Raw genomic sequence first — 14,799 nt, 5'->3', positions numbered from 1 at the left:
AATTAAAAATAACAGTAAGATTATGAAAAGTAGAAATCCAGCTTTGTGATGGTAAGTTTTATTTTTATAATCAGATTTTATCTCAGTATAGATATTAAAGATGCAAACACAACTTTTAAGCCAGTATTCAGGATTTATTTCAGAGTGACTGTAGGTAAATGGATCAAACTCAGCAAATGTGGTTTTGGGAACTTGTGACTACAAAGCAGTATGCAGCCATCAAAGATCTTACACTTAAAGAAAAAAAAAATCTTACAATTGAGAAATCAGGCATGCACAAACTGTATTTAATATAATTCACTATGTGAGATAATCAAGGTTAACTAAATTTACTGTGGTAATCATTTTGCAATATATGTAAGTCAAGTTATTATGCTGTACACCTTAGACTTATACAGTGCTATATGTTAATTATATCTCAGTAAAACTGGAGGCAATATATAATTCAGAAATTTGTAAGTAGAGAGTTAGATAGAAATTGCTATGGAGAATAGGACAGGACAGTTAATTGCAACTTGGTGGTTTGGAGAAAGGCTTCTTAAGGAATTTGTATTTTGTACTGTGCCTGACTAATGAGCATGGCTCCTAAATGTCAGTGCATGTACTGGTGATGATCCATGAAATTTTCTCATTGCAAAGTGAGGAAAATAAATACAGATAGTGTCGTGTGATGTTAATGCTGTATTAGTCATCTAAAGAATATTACATCAAACACCCATGTATCCAGCATCCAGATTAAGAGATAGGTCCTTGTTGATACATGTAGCTCCAGTTCTTTCATTTTAATGACTTTTAGAAAAGGCCACCTGATAAGTATACCTTGGTTTATGGAGCCACTTTCCTTTTCGTACCGATTTTTGCTATTACAAACAGGGCTGCTCTGAGCATTCTTGCATGTTTTCTTGTGTATATCTCTAAGAGTTTCTTTAGTACAGGGGTTCTTATCTTTTTTGTGCGCCATGAACCCCTCTGGCAGTCTGAAACCTATGGACCCCATCTCAAAATAATGTTTTTTAATGCATAAAATACATAGGATTCCAAAGAAAACCAGTTATATTGAGGTACAGTTATCAAAATGCTAAAGAACAAGTTTGTAATATGGAATGCAGACAGAGACATATACAACATATTCCCATTGCAGGAATCAGGTTTTTCATAATTTAGATTTTTTTGTACCTAAATTAGATTGTGCTATAATTTTCCTTTTGGGGGAGCCTTTTATCTGGTTTTGACACCAAGGTAAGCTGGGTGAATGAGTTGGGTTGTATTTAACTTTTTGTGTTCTCAGAAGTTTTATGTAAGATTGAAATTACCCATTACTTGAATATTTTCTGGAATTCATTCCTTTTTGAGGGGGGGGGCAGGCGGTATGTGGGATCTTAGTTTCTCAACCAGGGATTGAACCCGTGCCCCCTGCAGTGGAAGTACGGAGATCACTGGACCACCAGGGAAGTCCCTGGAATTCACTCCTTTAAACAGTCTTGCCTTTTTGTTTTGTTTTGTGGGTGTAATAATTATTGATCCTAGTTGTTGAAGGGTTATAGATCTTTTCAGGTTTTCTGTTTCTTTTTGAGTCTGGTGCTGTAAGATGTGGTAAACTTCTTCAAGACTTTTTAAGAAAAGAAAGAAGGCACAAATAAACACTATTAGGAATGAGAAAAAGGGACATAAATATAGATCCAGTGAAAATATTTTTTAAAAACATACTCTGAACAAGTTAAAGTGATACATTTGAAATTTGAGTATTTAGATGAAATGGGCAGTTTCCTAGGGAAATATGATTTGACTTGATGTGATTTTTGCTTTGTTTTTTTCTTGAGCTTCTGGGACCTGTGAATTGGTGACTGCCATGAAATTTGGAAATTTCTGGGTCATTATTTCATCACATATTTCTTCTCCCACACTCTCTTCTTCAGGGATTCCATTTACACTTATGTTAGGTTGTTTGATGTTGTCCAGCAACTCTTGGATGCTCTATTCTTTTCCCTCCCATTATTTTTTCTCTTTGTATTTCAGTTTCTATTGACTGACATATTTCTCTTGATTTATCACTAAGTTCACTGATTCTTTCCTCCAATTTGTGAGTTGTCTGATGAGCCGTTGAAGGCATTCTTTACACCTGTTAACTGTGTTTTTTACTTCTAGTATTTCTGTTTAATTCTTATAGTTTTCATTTCTTTGCTGATATTACCTATCTGATGTTGCATATTTTTCACCTTTCCCATAGAGCCCTTATTTTAAATTCCCTGTCAGATAATTTCAATATCTGTGTCATATATGAGGCTGGTTCTTTTGATTGCTTTATCTCTTGGAAGTGTTTTGTTTTTTACCTTTTCCTATGCTGTGTAATTTTTTGTTGAAAACTAGATGTGTATCTTGTGTAGAACAGTAGACTAAGGTAAATAGTTTCTTGCCTGGAAATGGGTACATCTTTCCTTCTACTAGGTCTTTAATGTGGGGGATTTGAGTTAATATAGTCAGGAGTTGGGCTGGTTTGAGGTTTGTTGTTTCTGTGGTTACCCTCATTGCACCACGGGCTTCAAATTCCTCTAGCAATATCTTATTTTTAGATCAGGGGCTGGTTTGCCAAAGGGTTTTCTTAATATCTTTAGGTCTTCCCTTTGTACAGTACTTCAGGGGGTCAGTCCCCAGCAGTATTCCACTGTTACTTGTTACAGGAAGTTGGAGGGTCAGAGAACACTTCTGCCCTATTGTTCTGATAAAGCCTCAGTCTTAGGCTGTATCATGTCCCTGGATCTGGGGTGTTTGGTCTCATTAGTGCTACTGTCCTACCCCCAAGCTATAGTCCTGCCCCCTCCCCAGATGCACTGGTTTTCCCCATGCCCCAGAGACAACAATATTTGTTGTCCTGCTCCAAGCAGATTAAACCTTTTGTTCTGTGGAGGAGATAAGCAAGGATTTGTGCCCCTCACATATCAGCTGCTTTCCCCCTCCCTGCGGCCTGTACCATGGAGATCTCTTTCTTAGGACTCTCACCAATCTTTTTTGTGGGTACCTGTTGGGGTCCATGAGGGAAAAGTGTATGAGTTTATGCAGTCTGTTCTCCCGACGGGCTCCACGCTCTCTAGCCAGCCCACACTTGAGCTCCACCAATTCAATGTTTATTCTAGCTGAATTATTCTTAACAGCTTCTAGCAGCATCTGTCCTGTCTCTTAGATTTTGAGCTAGTTGGTTGTCCTGTGACCTCACCTCTCTGGATTCAACATTAGTTGTGAACTTAGAGTTTGGCTGGCTTTTTTTTTTTAATTGAAAAGGTGGAAGCAATGTTCTTTCTGATTCTCTACACCCCCAATCAGAAATCAAAAGTCTTTATTATGATGTATTTGAAATTATTTTATTTTGTATTCTGTTTCTTTCTATGTGTTTTCTTCCTTTCATGCTTTTTATTGGATTTAGTTTTTTTCTTTCTCCTTCTATTAGTTTGACTTTTATAATTCCTTTTCTATTAGTGTTTATTACCTGAAGGAAAAAAAAAAAGGAAAAAAATGCTTGCCTGACTGAACAAAGTCTAAAGTTATTAATTATCTCTGTCATTCTTCCAAACTATATAAGGGCCTTAGAATAACTCCATGTGTTCTTCTTACATCTTACGATTATTGTACATTTTTTATATCTCCAAATTCCTAGGCATTATTATTGTGTTATGGAGTCAGTACTCCTGTGGATTTGTCTACTTGCATGCCAATTTTTTGCTCTCTTCTTACTTTTATCAAACAGTTTCTTTCCAGTTTCGATCATGAGTTGTAAACTCTCTCACTTTCTTAAAATAAATGTACTTTTCTCTCACTCTTGTATGTTGTTAGCTGAGTATACTTTCATAGGATGAATTTTTTTTTTAAGCACTACCAATTTTTCCTGTTGAGATGTCTGCTGGATATTTCACTTTCCACCTTCACAGATACTCAGTTTTCCCCTTGATTTGCCTCTTCTTTAGCATTTTGTAAGTTTTGTTATAATGTATTTTGATGAGGCTTTATTTATGTTGATATTTATCCTGTTTGGGACTAGTTGTGCTTCCTGAGCTGTAGATTCATATGTAGTTGTTGATTCCCAACTATTACCATCTTCTTAGGCCATCGTGTCTCACTTTTTTTTCTGCAACACCTGTTAGGTATATTTTATCCTAAAACACCTAATAGGTGTATTTTTTATCCCCTTATTCTCTTTTCTGTGTCTCAACATAATTGAATTTTTAACAGCAGTGTCTGTTAATTTTAAAAATTATATTTGGTTATTTTTCAAATTTGCTGAATGTTTTTTTGACAGTGACCTGTTCTTTGTGTTTTTGCTTCCTCTTTTTATGTCTATGTCTAATAATTTTAAACATAAACTATTTTGTATAAAGCCCTTATGTGATTATTTTACTATCTAGAGTTCTTAAAAATCTATTCTTGCTATTTATTTTTTTGTCTACCATTTCTCACTCATAGTCAATTCTTGGATTTTGTTTATGTGTAAGTGTTTTGTTTTGTAATTTTGGATCATGGAATGGTATTCAGGGGTGTAGGGAGGAGTTTTGTCTGGGGGAATTCTTTGCAGCTTATGTTGAAGTTGTGTCCCTCTGAAGTATTTGTCTTAATGGTAGGAGGTAAGACAGTAAAAAGAGGTTGTGGAACATTTTGAATACAGTACTAAGAAATTCACTCTTAATTTTGTAGACAGACAGTGTTCATTGATTGAAAGTGAGAAAGAAGGGGGTGACATAGAGGATGGTCTTAGGAAGGAGGCATTTCTTCTGTGAGTCAGGAAGATGAGTAGTGAAGATGAAGAAACCTGGAAGTGGTAGAAAGTTTTAGAGCTTAAATCTATTGAATGATCCAGATTTTAAAGTTAAAACTGGAGGCAGGATCATCTTCATAGAGTGAGATAGAATAGGTTTAATAATAGTAACAACTGAGTATTTATTAAATGTCTTAAATTTCAGGCATTAGGTGAGAACTCCTTCCATAAACTTTTCTCACATAATTCTCAAAACACAGCCTTAAAAGACAAGCAGTTCTATCTACGGTTCTGTCAGTGTACTATAATTTGATGGCGTTAGTTAACTTGACCAAGGTTGAAGAACGATTAAATGAAGAGCCTAATTTTGCCTGTCTTTGGTTATGAAAATCCATACTGTTTCTTTCAGGCCTCTAATAGAATAATTTAGCGTTGAGAGGATTCAAGCTGGGTCAAGCCTGAATGTGGAAACTACCTCATGTCAGTAAATTCAAGATCTATAACAAGATCCTATTGTACAGCACAGGGAACTATATTCAATATCCTGTAATAAACCATAATGGAAAAGAATATGAAAAAGAATACATATATAAAAAACTGAATCACTCTGCTGTACACCAGAAACTAAAATACTAAACTAAAACTACATTGTAAATCAACTATATACTTCAATAAAAATAAATAAATAAACAAAAGATCTATTTTTTTTATCATGTCCTAGTTATAATACACTAAGCAGCTAGCATGTATTGAGTTCTTACTATATATTAAGCTCTGTTAACATGTATTATCTCATTTAATTCTAAAGACAACCAAGTGAGAAATAGATCGTATTTTTATGTACATTTTTCAAATAAGGAAATAGAAACTAGATATTAACTAGTTTGCTTACTCACCAAATAGCAAGCCAGAATTCAAAACCAGTCCATCCTCCATAAAAACAGACTGTGCTATGTACATTTTAGGAATATAGAAGTTCATGTGATACATTTTGTGACATCAAAAAGTTTACAGTCCAGTAAGTGGTGATGATACCTTTTGATTAGTCTGTGCTTTCTTTTGGGAACTGGAAAAGGGAGTTAAGTTCATCGTATCACATCTATTTTATACCAAATTGCCTATTTCAGAAATTAAATACCTATAAGTTCTATGTAAGCATCCTTATAGTTTATAGATATTTATTGTATAAATGGTAAATGGACCTCTAATGAGAATTTCTAATATGAACCTTATGCATCCTTTTGGATTATTTGATTCTTAAAGCAGTTTTATAATTTTTTTATGCATTTAACTATTTGTTGAATAAAATAGGTCTATAACTAATAATAATTTTAAGAATATTGTTGAGGCATAATGTGCGTAGGTAGAAATTTATAAGTTTTTTCAGGCCTTTTATCTATACTCTGAGTATTTATATTTTTAATTATTAGAACCAGATCAATAGTAATCATCTTCGAAGAGCAGAACAAGAGGTGATCCATCTACAGGAGAAGGTGCAGTATCTTTCTGCACAGAACAAAGGACTACTTACCCAATTAAGTGAAGCAAAGCGCAAACAAGCAGAGATTGAATGCAAGGTAAATATATCATTTACAAGTTTTTGTCAATATAATAATACTTTTTTTGTTTTTGTCTCATCATTGAGTACATTATCATAAAACCAAAAAAAAGCTAGTCTTATTTCCTACTTTTCCTGAAGTTACTTTGGCAGTTGCTTTCAGGCCATGTTAGCTCATCTTGCTCTGGGTGGATTTCAGGCAGGAAACTTCATTTTCAACCACTTGGTTAAATGCCAGTGCAGGAAATTAAGTTAACCAAGTGGTTGAAGATTGGTATCTCTTTTTACCCATAGCCTTTAAAACCGAAGCTTTTAGTGTCTTAACCAAAAAGATAGGTAATTTAGAAGGGTTGGGGCAACTCTGCTTTTATTGGTACCTTATTGGCAGGCTGTCAATATTGATATATGTTTTCTGGCTAGAGAGCAAAAGAAGTGTGTGTGTACCAGTGGGTTGGGAAAATTGTGTACATTTCACATTGCTATTTTAATCAGTTTTTAAATTTTTTGTGAACTGTTTAGATTTGTAAAACATGGAAAAGTTTTTGAATGCAAGTATGTTTTTTCCTTTAATAAATTTACAATATAGTAATGGTGAGACAGAAGGGGAGGTTGGGAAATGGGGTGGAAGGAGAGGGACTGTGTGTGTGTGTGTGTGTGTGTGTGTGTGTGTGTGAAGTAACTAAAGAGAAGACTGTGGTGTGAACATTAGAATGGATTACTGAGGGCAAGTAATGGGATTTTAAAAATAAACTAGACATCCATCTTTCCATGGTGAGGTAGTAGGAATGATGCCCTTTAAAGATTCCAGCCTTATTATTCTATGATAAGAAATAAGACTTTCAATGGCACATATAAAGCTGTAATTCCATCAACTTGTTCTGGTGTCATTAAAAACCAAGAGTGAAGCTTGAGTGGTTTATCAGTGTCACTGAAATCCAGAGATGAAATTACATCCTAATAAATATGCATGGCTCTTACAATTTACACTGACAGAAATCTGTAGGCAGTACTGAAGTTTGTACTGACATAAGAGTAGTCCCTCTTGAAGGATGTGACTAGGCTTTTATTTTTGGCCTCATCATGCAGCTTGTGGGATCTTAGTTCCTGGACCAGGGATTGAACCTGGGCCACAGCAGTGAAAGTGCCAAGTCCTAACCACTGGACTGCCAGGGAATTCCCTAGACTAATTTAAAAATAAAATGATGTGACATGAGGTTACATCAGTTTGCTTTATCATACTAATATCTGTTTGAGTTTTTTGGTGCTATAGTGTCTGTGCTGACTTACTTTTAATAAAGAATTAAATTTAGTCTTTTTTATTATTGGTATAAGTTTTCCTTTAAACATGTTGTTAACACTGTTACTGGATTTAATATTGCTCCTCAAATGCCTTAGCACCTTTTAATCAAAGTAAAGCATTCTTTGGAAATAAATATTTGGGGAGGGAGTTTGCTGATGAAAATAATTGTTTTCTTTGAATTTATCTAAGTAATGGGCTCAGATTCAGAATTTTCAGAACCGATATGAGATTTTATTTAATTTTAACTTTTCATTAATACCTTTGTAAAGTATGTTACAGATACTGACTCTGAGATCTCCCCCACGTTTTAAGGTGTATATTGATTGATTCAATCTTTTTAATGCCTTTTGCAGATTTCAAGAATGATCAGTGTTGTCACCCTAGCATCTAGTACTTTCTGGTTAAGTGTATGTATTTTACTTTGTCATGTTGGAACAATTCAGCAACAAACCTAACTTTTTCAAGTGAACTAGTCCTTCAGTTTTATAAATCTGATTCATTTTCATTTAGTTTTATATGATTATAGCTTATGATTTGCTGGTAAGTAATTATTAAAGCTCATATTATTTTCATTGATGTAAAGTATGTCAGGATACTGTTTTTAATATTAGTGTTATTTTCCCTCTATAACTGAATTTGAATGTTTCCACTTAAAGATGAAACAGTACAAGTCTAAGACTCCTAATACGAAAATCCAGAACACTGAAACCTAAACATTTTCATAAATTTCACACAAATCCATTTGGAAGCAAAACCAGATTTGAATTAATTTACAGCCATTTATAATTTTTATTTATCCCATTTGGTGTGGGTATTTATACTTCACTGCTTCATTGTGTTAAGCATTGAGCATACTCTTTCATTATGGATGCTGCCTCAGATCCCACTGGAGAGTACAAACGTTTGGTTTATGCACCTTACTACTCTTAGAAAGTCTAAAAACTCTGAAATTCCATAACACACCTGGCCCTCAGGATTTCAGTAATAAGATTGTAGGATTCCTACATAAATCTAAATTTGAAGATTATAGAAAGATTTTATATTCTCTATTCATATACAACATAAAATTGTGTAATAAATAATGTTAAGTGAGGAAAGCTGAGCAAAGTATTATACTATGATTATAATATTGTGCATATATGGAATAATCATAGGAAGAAAAAAGGAAATTAAACCTATTGCTTATATTTCATATACATTTTACTTGCTTATTTATTTTTTAAATATTTATTTATTTGGCTGCGTCGGGTCTTTGTTGCGGCACATGGGGTCTTCATTGCCGCATGCAGGATCTTCGCTGCGGCATGCGGGCTCTTTGGTTGCAGCATGTGGGATCTAGTTCCCTGACCAGGGTTCGAACCTGGTCCCCCTGCATTGGGAGCACTGAGTCTTAGCCACTGGACCACCAGGGAAGTCCCTCATATAAATTTTAGTAGCTTAATACTTACACATTTTTCATAATGCTTTGATATTTTTAAACTAAAATATAAATGAAAGCATTCCCCTTTTAGTCTCTTCCTGACCCTACCACATACCCTTTTATTTTTTTCTCAGGTAACTGCTTTTAGAGTTTCTTTTAGGCAGATACTAACAATTAAAAGTGTATACTTTTAGAAATATACATTTTTATACAATTAAAAGTGTATACTTCTCCTCACTTTCTTATGTGAAAGTTAGCAGACAGTAATATATTCTACTTTTTGCTTTTTTCTGGTGGGTTTTTTTTTTTTTTTTTTTTTGGCGTAAACGCGGGCCTCTCACTGTTGTGGCCTCTGCCATTGCGGAGCACAGGCTCTGGACACGCAGGCTCAGCGGCCATGGCTCACGGGCCTAGCCACTCCACACCATGTGGAATCCTCCCGGACCGGGGCACAAACCCGTGTCCCCTGCATCGGCAGGCAGACTCTCAACCACTGCACCACCAGGGAAGCCCTTGGTGGTATGTTTTGTAGAGCTTTCAATTATCGGTGCTTAAAGAATCTCCTCATTAGTTTCTAAGGTACATTGTTTTCCATTGCATGCATATACTATAGTATACTTAACTAGGTCCTTATTGATGGGCACATGGGTTGTTCCCAGTGTTTTGCTACTGCAAGCAGTGTATAGTGAATAACTTTGTACATACATAATTTCAGATGTATAGAAGTATATCTACACATTCCTGTAGGATAAATTGCTTTAAATTTGATTGTTTGGTCAATTGTACTTTCATAGATTTTGTCAAATTACCCCGCTTAGGGTTGTACCATTTTGTACTTTGACCTGCAGGGCATGATAGTACCAGTTTCTTCATCATGTTACTTGCAAATTGTGTAACCACATCTTTTCATTTTAAATAGATGTAATTTATATGTTCTAAGACCGTGATTTTCAAATAGGGATAGGAAGAGGTGAGATTATGAGACTTTAAAGAATGATGGCATCTATCAGTACTTACATATATGTCAAATATTTGGGTGTCTTCTATTTGTCGGTTTTTCTTGTAGGCATTGGGGATACTGTAATGGAGAAAGTGGGCATAATGTTTAGTGAGACAATAAGTAAAAAATAGGAAAGATCATTAGTAATGATGTACTGTAGAGTGAGAGGTTAGGGGAAGTGGTAATTAAGATTGAATGCCAGGAGATGGTAGCAGAGCTGGGACCTGAAGAATAAGAAAGAAGCAGCCATATGAAGAGTGGGAGGAAGATCTTTGCATGAAAAGGGTCAGAGTTCAAGACCCAAAAGCAGGAAAGAACTTGGTTGCTGAGTCTCATGTATAATGCAGAGCTGAATGAGATAAAGTCAGGGAGGTAAGCTAGGACTCCACTTCTTACTATGTAGATTTTTATAGGCCATGGTAACAAGTTTGAGTTTTACTCTTAAATGCTGTGGGAGGCCACTAAAAGGTCTTAAGCAGGAAAGAAACATGATATATTTTTTGATTTGCTATATTTGCTTCAGTTTTTTTACTTTTAATTTTGAAGTAATTTTATGTTTACAGTGAAGTGGCAAAGATAGTACAGAGTTCCCATATACCCTTTAATCAGCCCCTCGTAATTTTAACATATTACATAACCATGATGCATTTATCAGTACTAAGAAATGCACATTGGTATAATGTTATTACTAAATTACAGACTTTATTCAGATTTCCCCATCGTGTCTCATTCTTCTTTGATCTGCAACAGTTTCTCAGTGTTTTCTTATCTCTCGTTACTTTGACTATTGAAGAATACTTGTGAGGTATTTTGTAGAAATCTTTCAGTTTGGGATTGTCATATGTTTCCTCATCCTTTGACCAAGGTTATGTATTTTAGGAAAGTATACAGAGGTGAAGTGTCTTTCTCAGTGCATCATATCAGGGACATACTGTTTTGATATGTCTTACATCTAGTGCTGTTAACTTTGGTCATTTGATTAAGTTGGTTATCTGCCAGCTTTCTCTACTACAAAGCTTTTCCCCCCTCATATTCTGTCCTTACAAACAAGTTACTGAGCCTAGACAATGGTCTGAGTGGGGGAAAGGGCATTGAGCCACGACTCCTGAAGGAAAGAGTATCAAAGAACTTGTGGGCATGTGTTAAGACCACCAGAGTAGGACAATAATTAATAAGTATTTGGAGGAACTATTTTGAATTTATGCAAATATCCTTAAGGTTTCAGCAACTAATTCTATTTCATTTCGTTTCATTCATTCATTCATTCATTTATGGCTGCATTGGGTCTTCGTTGCTGCACGAGGGCTTTCTGTAGTTATGGCGAGCAGGGGCTACTCTTCGTTGCGGTGCACGGGCTTCTCATTGCGGTGGCTTCTCATTGTGGAGCATGGGCTCTAGGCACGTGGGCTTCAGTAGTTGTGGTACACGGGTTCAGTAGTTGTGGCACATGGGCTTAGTTGCTCCGTGACATGTGGGATCTTCCCGGATCAGGGATCGAAACTGTGTCCCTGGCATTGGCAGTTTCATTCTTAACCACTGCGCCACCAGGGAAGTCCCTCAGCAACTAATTTTAGCGTTTATTAGGGGATAATGCTTGTAGCGATAAATGTAATTCTTTTTTTAGCTTTTTAAATTTTTATTTACTTATTTATTTTATTTTTGGCTGTGCTGGGTCTTCGTTTCTGTGCGAGGGCTTTCTCTAGTTGTGGCGAGCAGGGGCCACTCTTCATCACGGTGCGCAGGCCTCTCACTGTCGCGGCCTCTCTTGTTGCGGAGCACAAGCTCCAGACGCGCAGGCTCAGTAGTTGTGGCTCATGGGCTTAGTTGCTCCGCAGCATGTGAGATCTTCCCAGACCAGGGCCCAAACCCGTGTCCCTGCATTGGCAGGCAGATTCTCAACCACTGCGTCACCAGGAAAGCCCTGTAATTATTTTTTAAAGAACACAAGTGCCACTGTTTGTGGAGATGGATTTGAGGCGGGGTTGGAGAGGGATTTGATATGAGATCATCAGGTAATAGTACTGAATAAAAGACAGAGTTGCTAGCCTGGGCTCAGGTGTTGGCAGTGGTACTAAAGCAGAGTAGATCAGTTCAGTATTTTTGTAGAGACTTGGTGATTGGATTGGAGAGGGGGAAGATTGGGAGAAAACTGATGCCCAAATTTTTGTTTTTTTACTTGATGGATATAATATTTGTATACAGTGTTAAAATTTGTAGAGTATAAGTGTATTAGTTATCTATTGCTATTTAACAAATTACCTCTAAAACTTAGTGGCTTAAAATAGCAGTAACCACTAATATCGCAGGGTTTCTGTGGATCAGAAATTCAGGAGCAGCTTAATCAAGTGGTTCTGATTGAGAGTCTCATGAGGCTACAGTCATCTAAAGCCTTCACTAAAGCTAAAGGATGAGGTTTTTTAGGTGTCCCACTCACATGGTTGCAAGGTAGTGCTGGCTGTTGGAGAGAGATCACTGTCCTCATGGGGCTTTCTCTTAGCAAAGGATATAGACAAACACCATTACAATGCAGTATGAGTAGTGCTATGATTGAGGAGGTATATAGAATACTATAATGGGCATTTAGTGTTAAGGTCATGGTTCAAGCAAAGCTAACTAAGGAATGATTAAGCTGAGACCTTAAGGATATGTAGGAAGTAGTCAAGGAAAGGCAACAGAGTTCACTAGACAAAGGGAATAGCACATGTGAAGAGCAAAAGTGAAAAGGAACAATAGGTTTTTTGCTTGAACTGAGGAAGTTCATTCTAGTTGGAGGGAAGTGTGTGGTGAGGAATACTGGTGAGATGTGAAGCTAGAGCAGTAAATAGGGAGCCAAATAGTATAGAATATTGGACACCAGTAAAAGAACCTGTTATCTCAAGATCTGTGGAGTACCATTAAAGTGTTTAGAGGGTGACAGAAAGAGATTTGAACTTTATTAAACATAGACACAGACGTGTGCTGGAGCTGGCTAGTAAAGGCTTGCAAGAACCAGTTGTTACAAGATGTTATGGAAAAACCTGAATGAACTTTTTGGCCACCCCAATAAATTTTCAGGAATTTTGTGGCACATTTGTTAAACAGCCATATTAAAAATTAAATTAGTCAACATGATTAGACAAATTATGGTAGTAAATACTCAAATGTCATCATTTCCTAATTATTTTTACATTTTACTATTATCTGTGCTTTTGAGATTATTTATACCTATTTGTATCTGTTTAGTGGAAATACCAATGTGTGCTACTCATGTTATATTCATTAATGTTCACTAATGTTATGTCGACTTGAAAGGAGCCATGATGGGAGTATTTACACCACATAAATTGGCAAACTACAAATCAGGGCTCGATTTATTGTTTTGTGGATTATCAAGACCAGAAGTTGGCGAACTATAGACCATATCCCAAATCTGTCTGGCTGCCTATTTTTGTAAATAAAGTTTTATTGGAATACAACCTTTCCCATTCATTTATATATTGTATATGGCCACTTTCACACTCCAGTGGCAGATAGAGTAGTTGTGATAGACTGTATGACCCACAAGTCTAAAATTATTTACTATCTGGCCCTTTAAGGAAAAGTTTTTGACTCCTGTTCTAGACTGTTAATGCAGATTAAAGCTTAAAAATGTGTTGTATCTTTAGTCTTTACATTATGAATAGCACAAAAATATTGAGGAAATCATTTTTCAGTGTTTGATTACTGTTATCAGAATGATAGTAATTCTATTATCAGAATAGATAACTTGAACAAAAATTAACCAACGTTCATATCCATACTTCACTTTTTCCTCATTTTCAGTGGTAGATGACCTATGGATACAATAGTTTGGCAAAAATTAGTGAAAGCATTCTCTGAGAGTATATTGACTACATAGAATTTATAATAGCATTATATATCTTATTAACTGTGTGTTGTATATTAGACATCTTCTATTTCAGTCTATATTAAAATATATAATAAATGTACATACAAACACATGTGTACACATGCACACGTACACACACTTGCTTGAGAGCTGGTTGTTAAGCACTTTCCAGCACAGCACTGGGTACAGAGACTACACTTTCTGGCCATGTACAAAATGGCAAAATATTTAAAGCAGTATTTGCTTGAAGTGAAGTACCAGTATCATATCTAAGATTAAAACATATATATATATATATATATTTTTTTTTTTTTTTTTTCTTTTTGCGGTATGCGGGCCTCTCACTGTTGTGGCCTCTCCCGTTGCGGAGCGCAGGCTCCGGATGCGCAGGCCCAGCGGCCATGGCTCACGGGCCCAGCCGCTCCGCGGCATATGGGATCCTCCCAGACCGGGGCACGAACCCGTATCCCCTGCATCGGCAGGCGGACTCTTAACCACTGCGCCACCAGGGAGGCCCTATATATATTTTTTGAGTGAACTATTTCTTTATTGTTACACAGTAGGGTCATTTACAACTTTTTACCATTGTAAATAGTGTTTTGATGTACATATAATTGTGTACACTTGTCTGAAGATATATATATTTTAAATTTATTTATTTTTGGCTGCATTGGGTCTTTGTTGCTGCGTGCAGGCTTTCTCTAGTTGCAGCGAGCGGGGGCTACTCTTTGTTGCGGTGCGCAGGCTTCTCATTGAGGTGGCTTCTCTTGTGGAGCACGGGCTCTAGGCGTGTGGGCTTCAGTAGTTGTGGCATGAGGGCTCAGTGGTTGTGCTGTGCAGGCTCTGGAGTGCAGGCTCAGTAGTTGTGGTGCACGAGCTTAGTTGCTCCGTGGCAAAAAATATATATTTTTT

The 14,799-nt window shown here is 36.2% G+C and overlaps 1 protein-coding gene across 8 annotated transcripts in view; it reads left to right on the top strand.

Moving 5' to 3' along the window:
* EVI5 (ecotropic viral integration site 5) overlaps positions 1-14,799 on the top strand; it is a 240,978-nt gene that overhangs the window by 156,287 nt on the left and 69,892 nt on the right. For all 8 annotated transcript variants that reach the window (XM_060090121.1, XM_060090122.1, XM_060090119.1 and 5 more), the window contains one exon: positions 6,172-6,318. In XM_060090121.1, the coding sequence (XP_059946104.1) occupies positions 6,172-6,318 (147 nt within the window). The remainder of the gene's footprint in view (positions 1-6,171; positions 6,319-14,799) is intronic.

This window comes from Mesoplodon densirostris, chromosome 2 (genome assembly GCF_025265405.1).
Source record: "Mesoplodon densirostris isolate mMesDen1 chromosome 2, mMesDen1 primary haplotype, whole genome shotgun sequence".
Lineage (NCBI taxonomy): Eukaryota > Metazoa > Chordata > Mammalia > Artiodactyla > Ziphiidae > Mesoplodon > Mesoplodon densirostris.
Note: the sequence above shows the minus strand (reverse complement) of the source record. Positions and strands in the feature narration are given on the sequence as shown.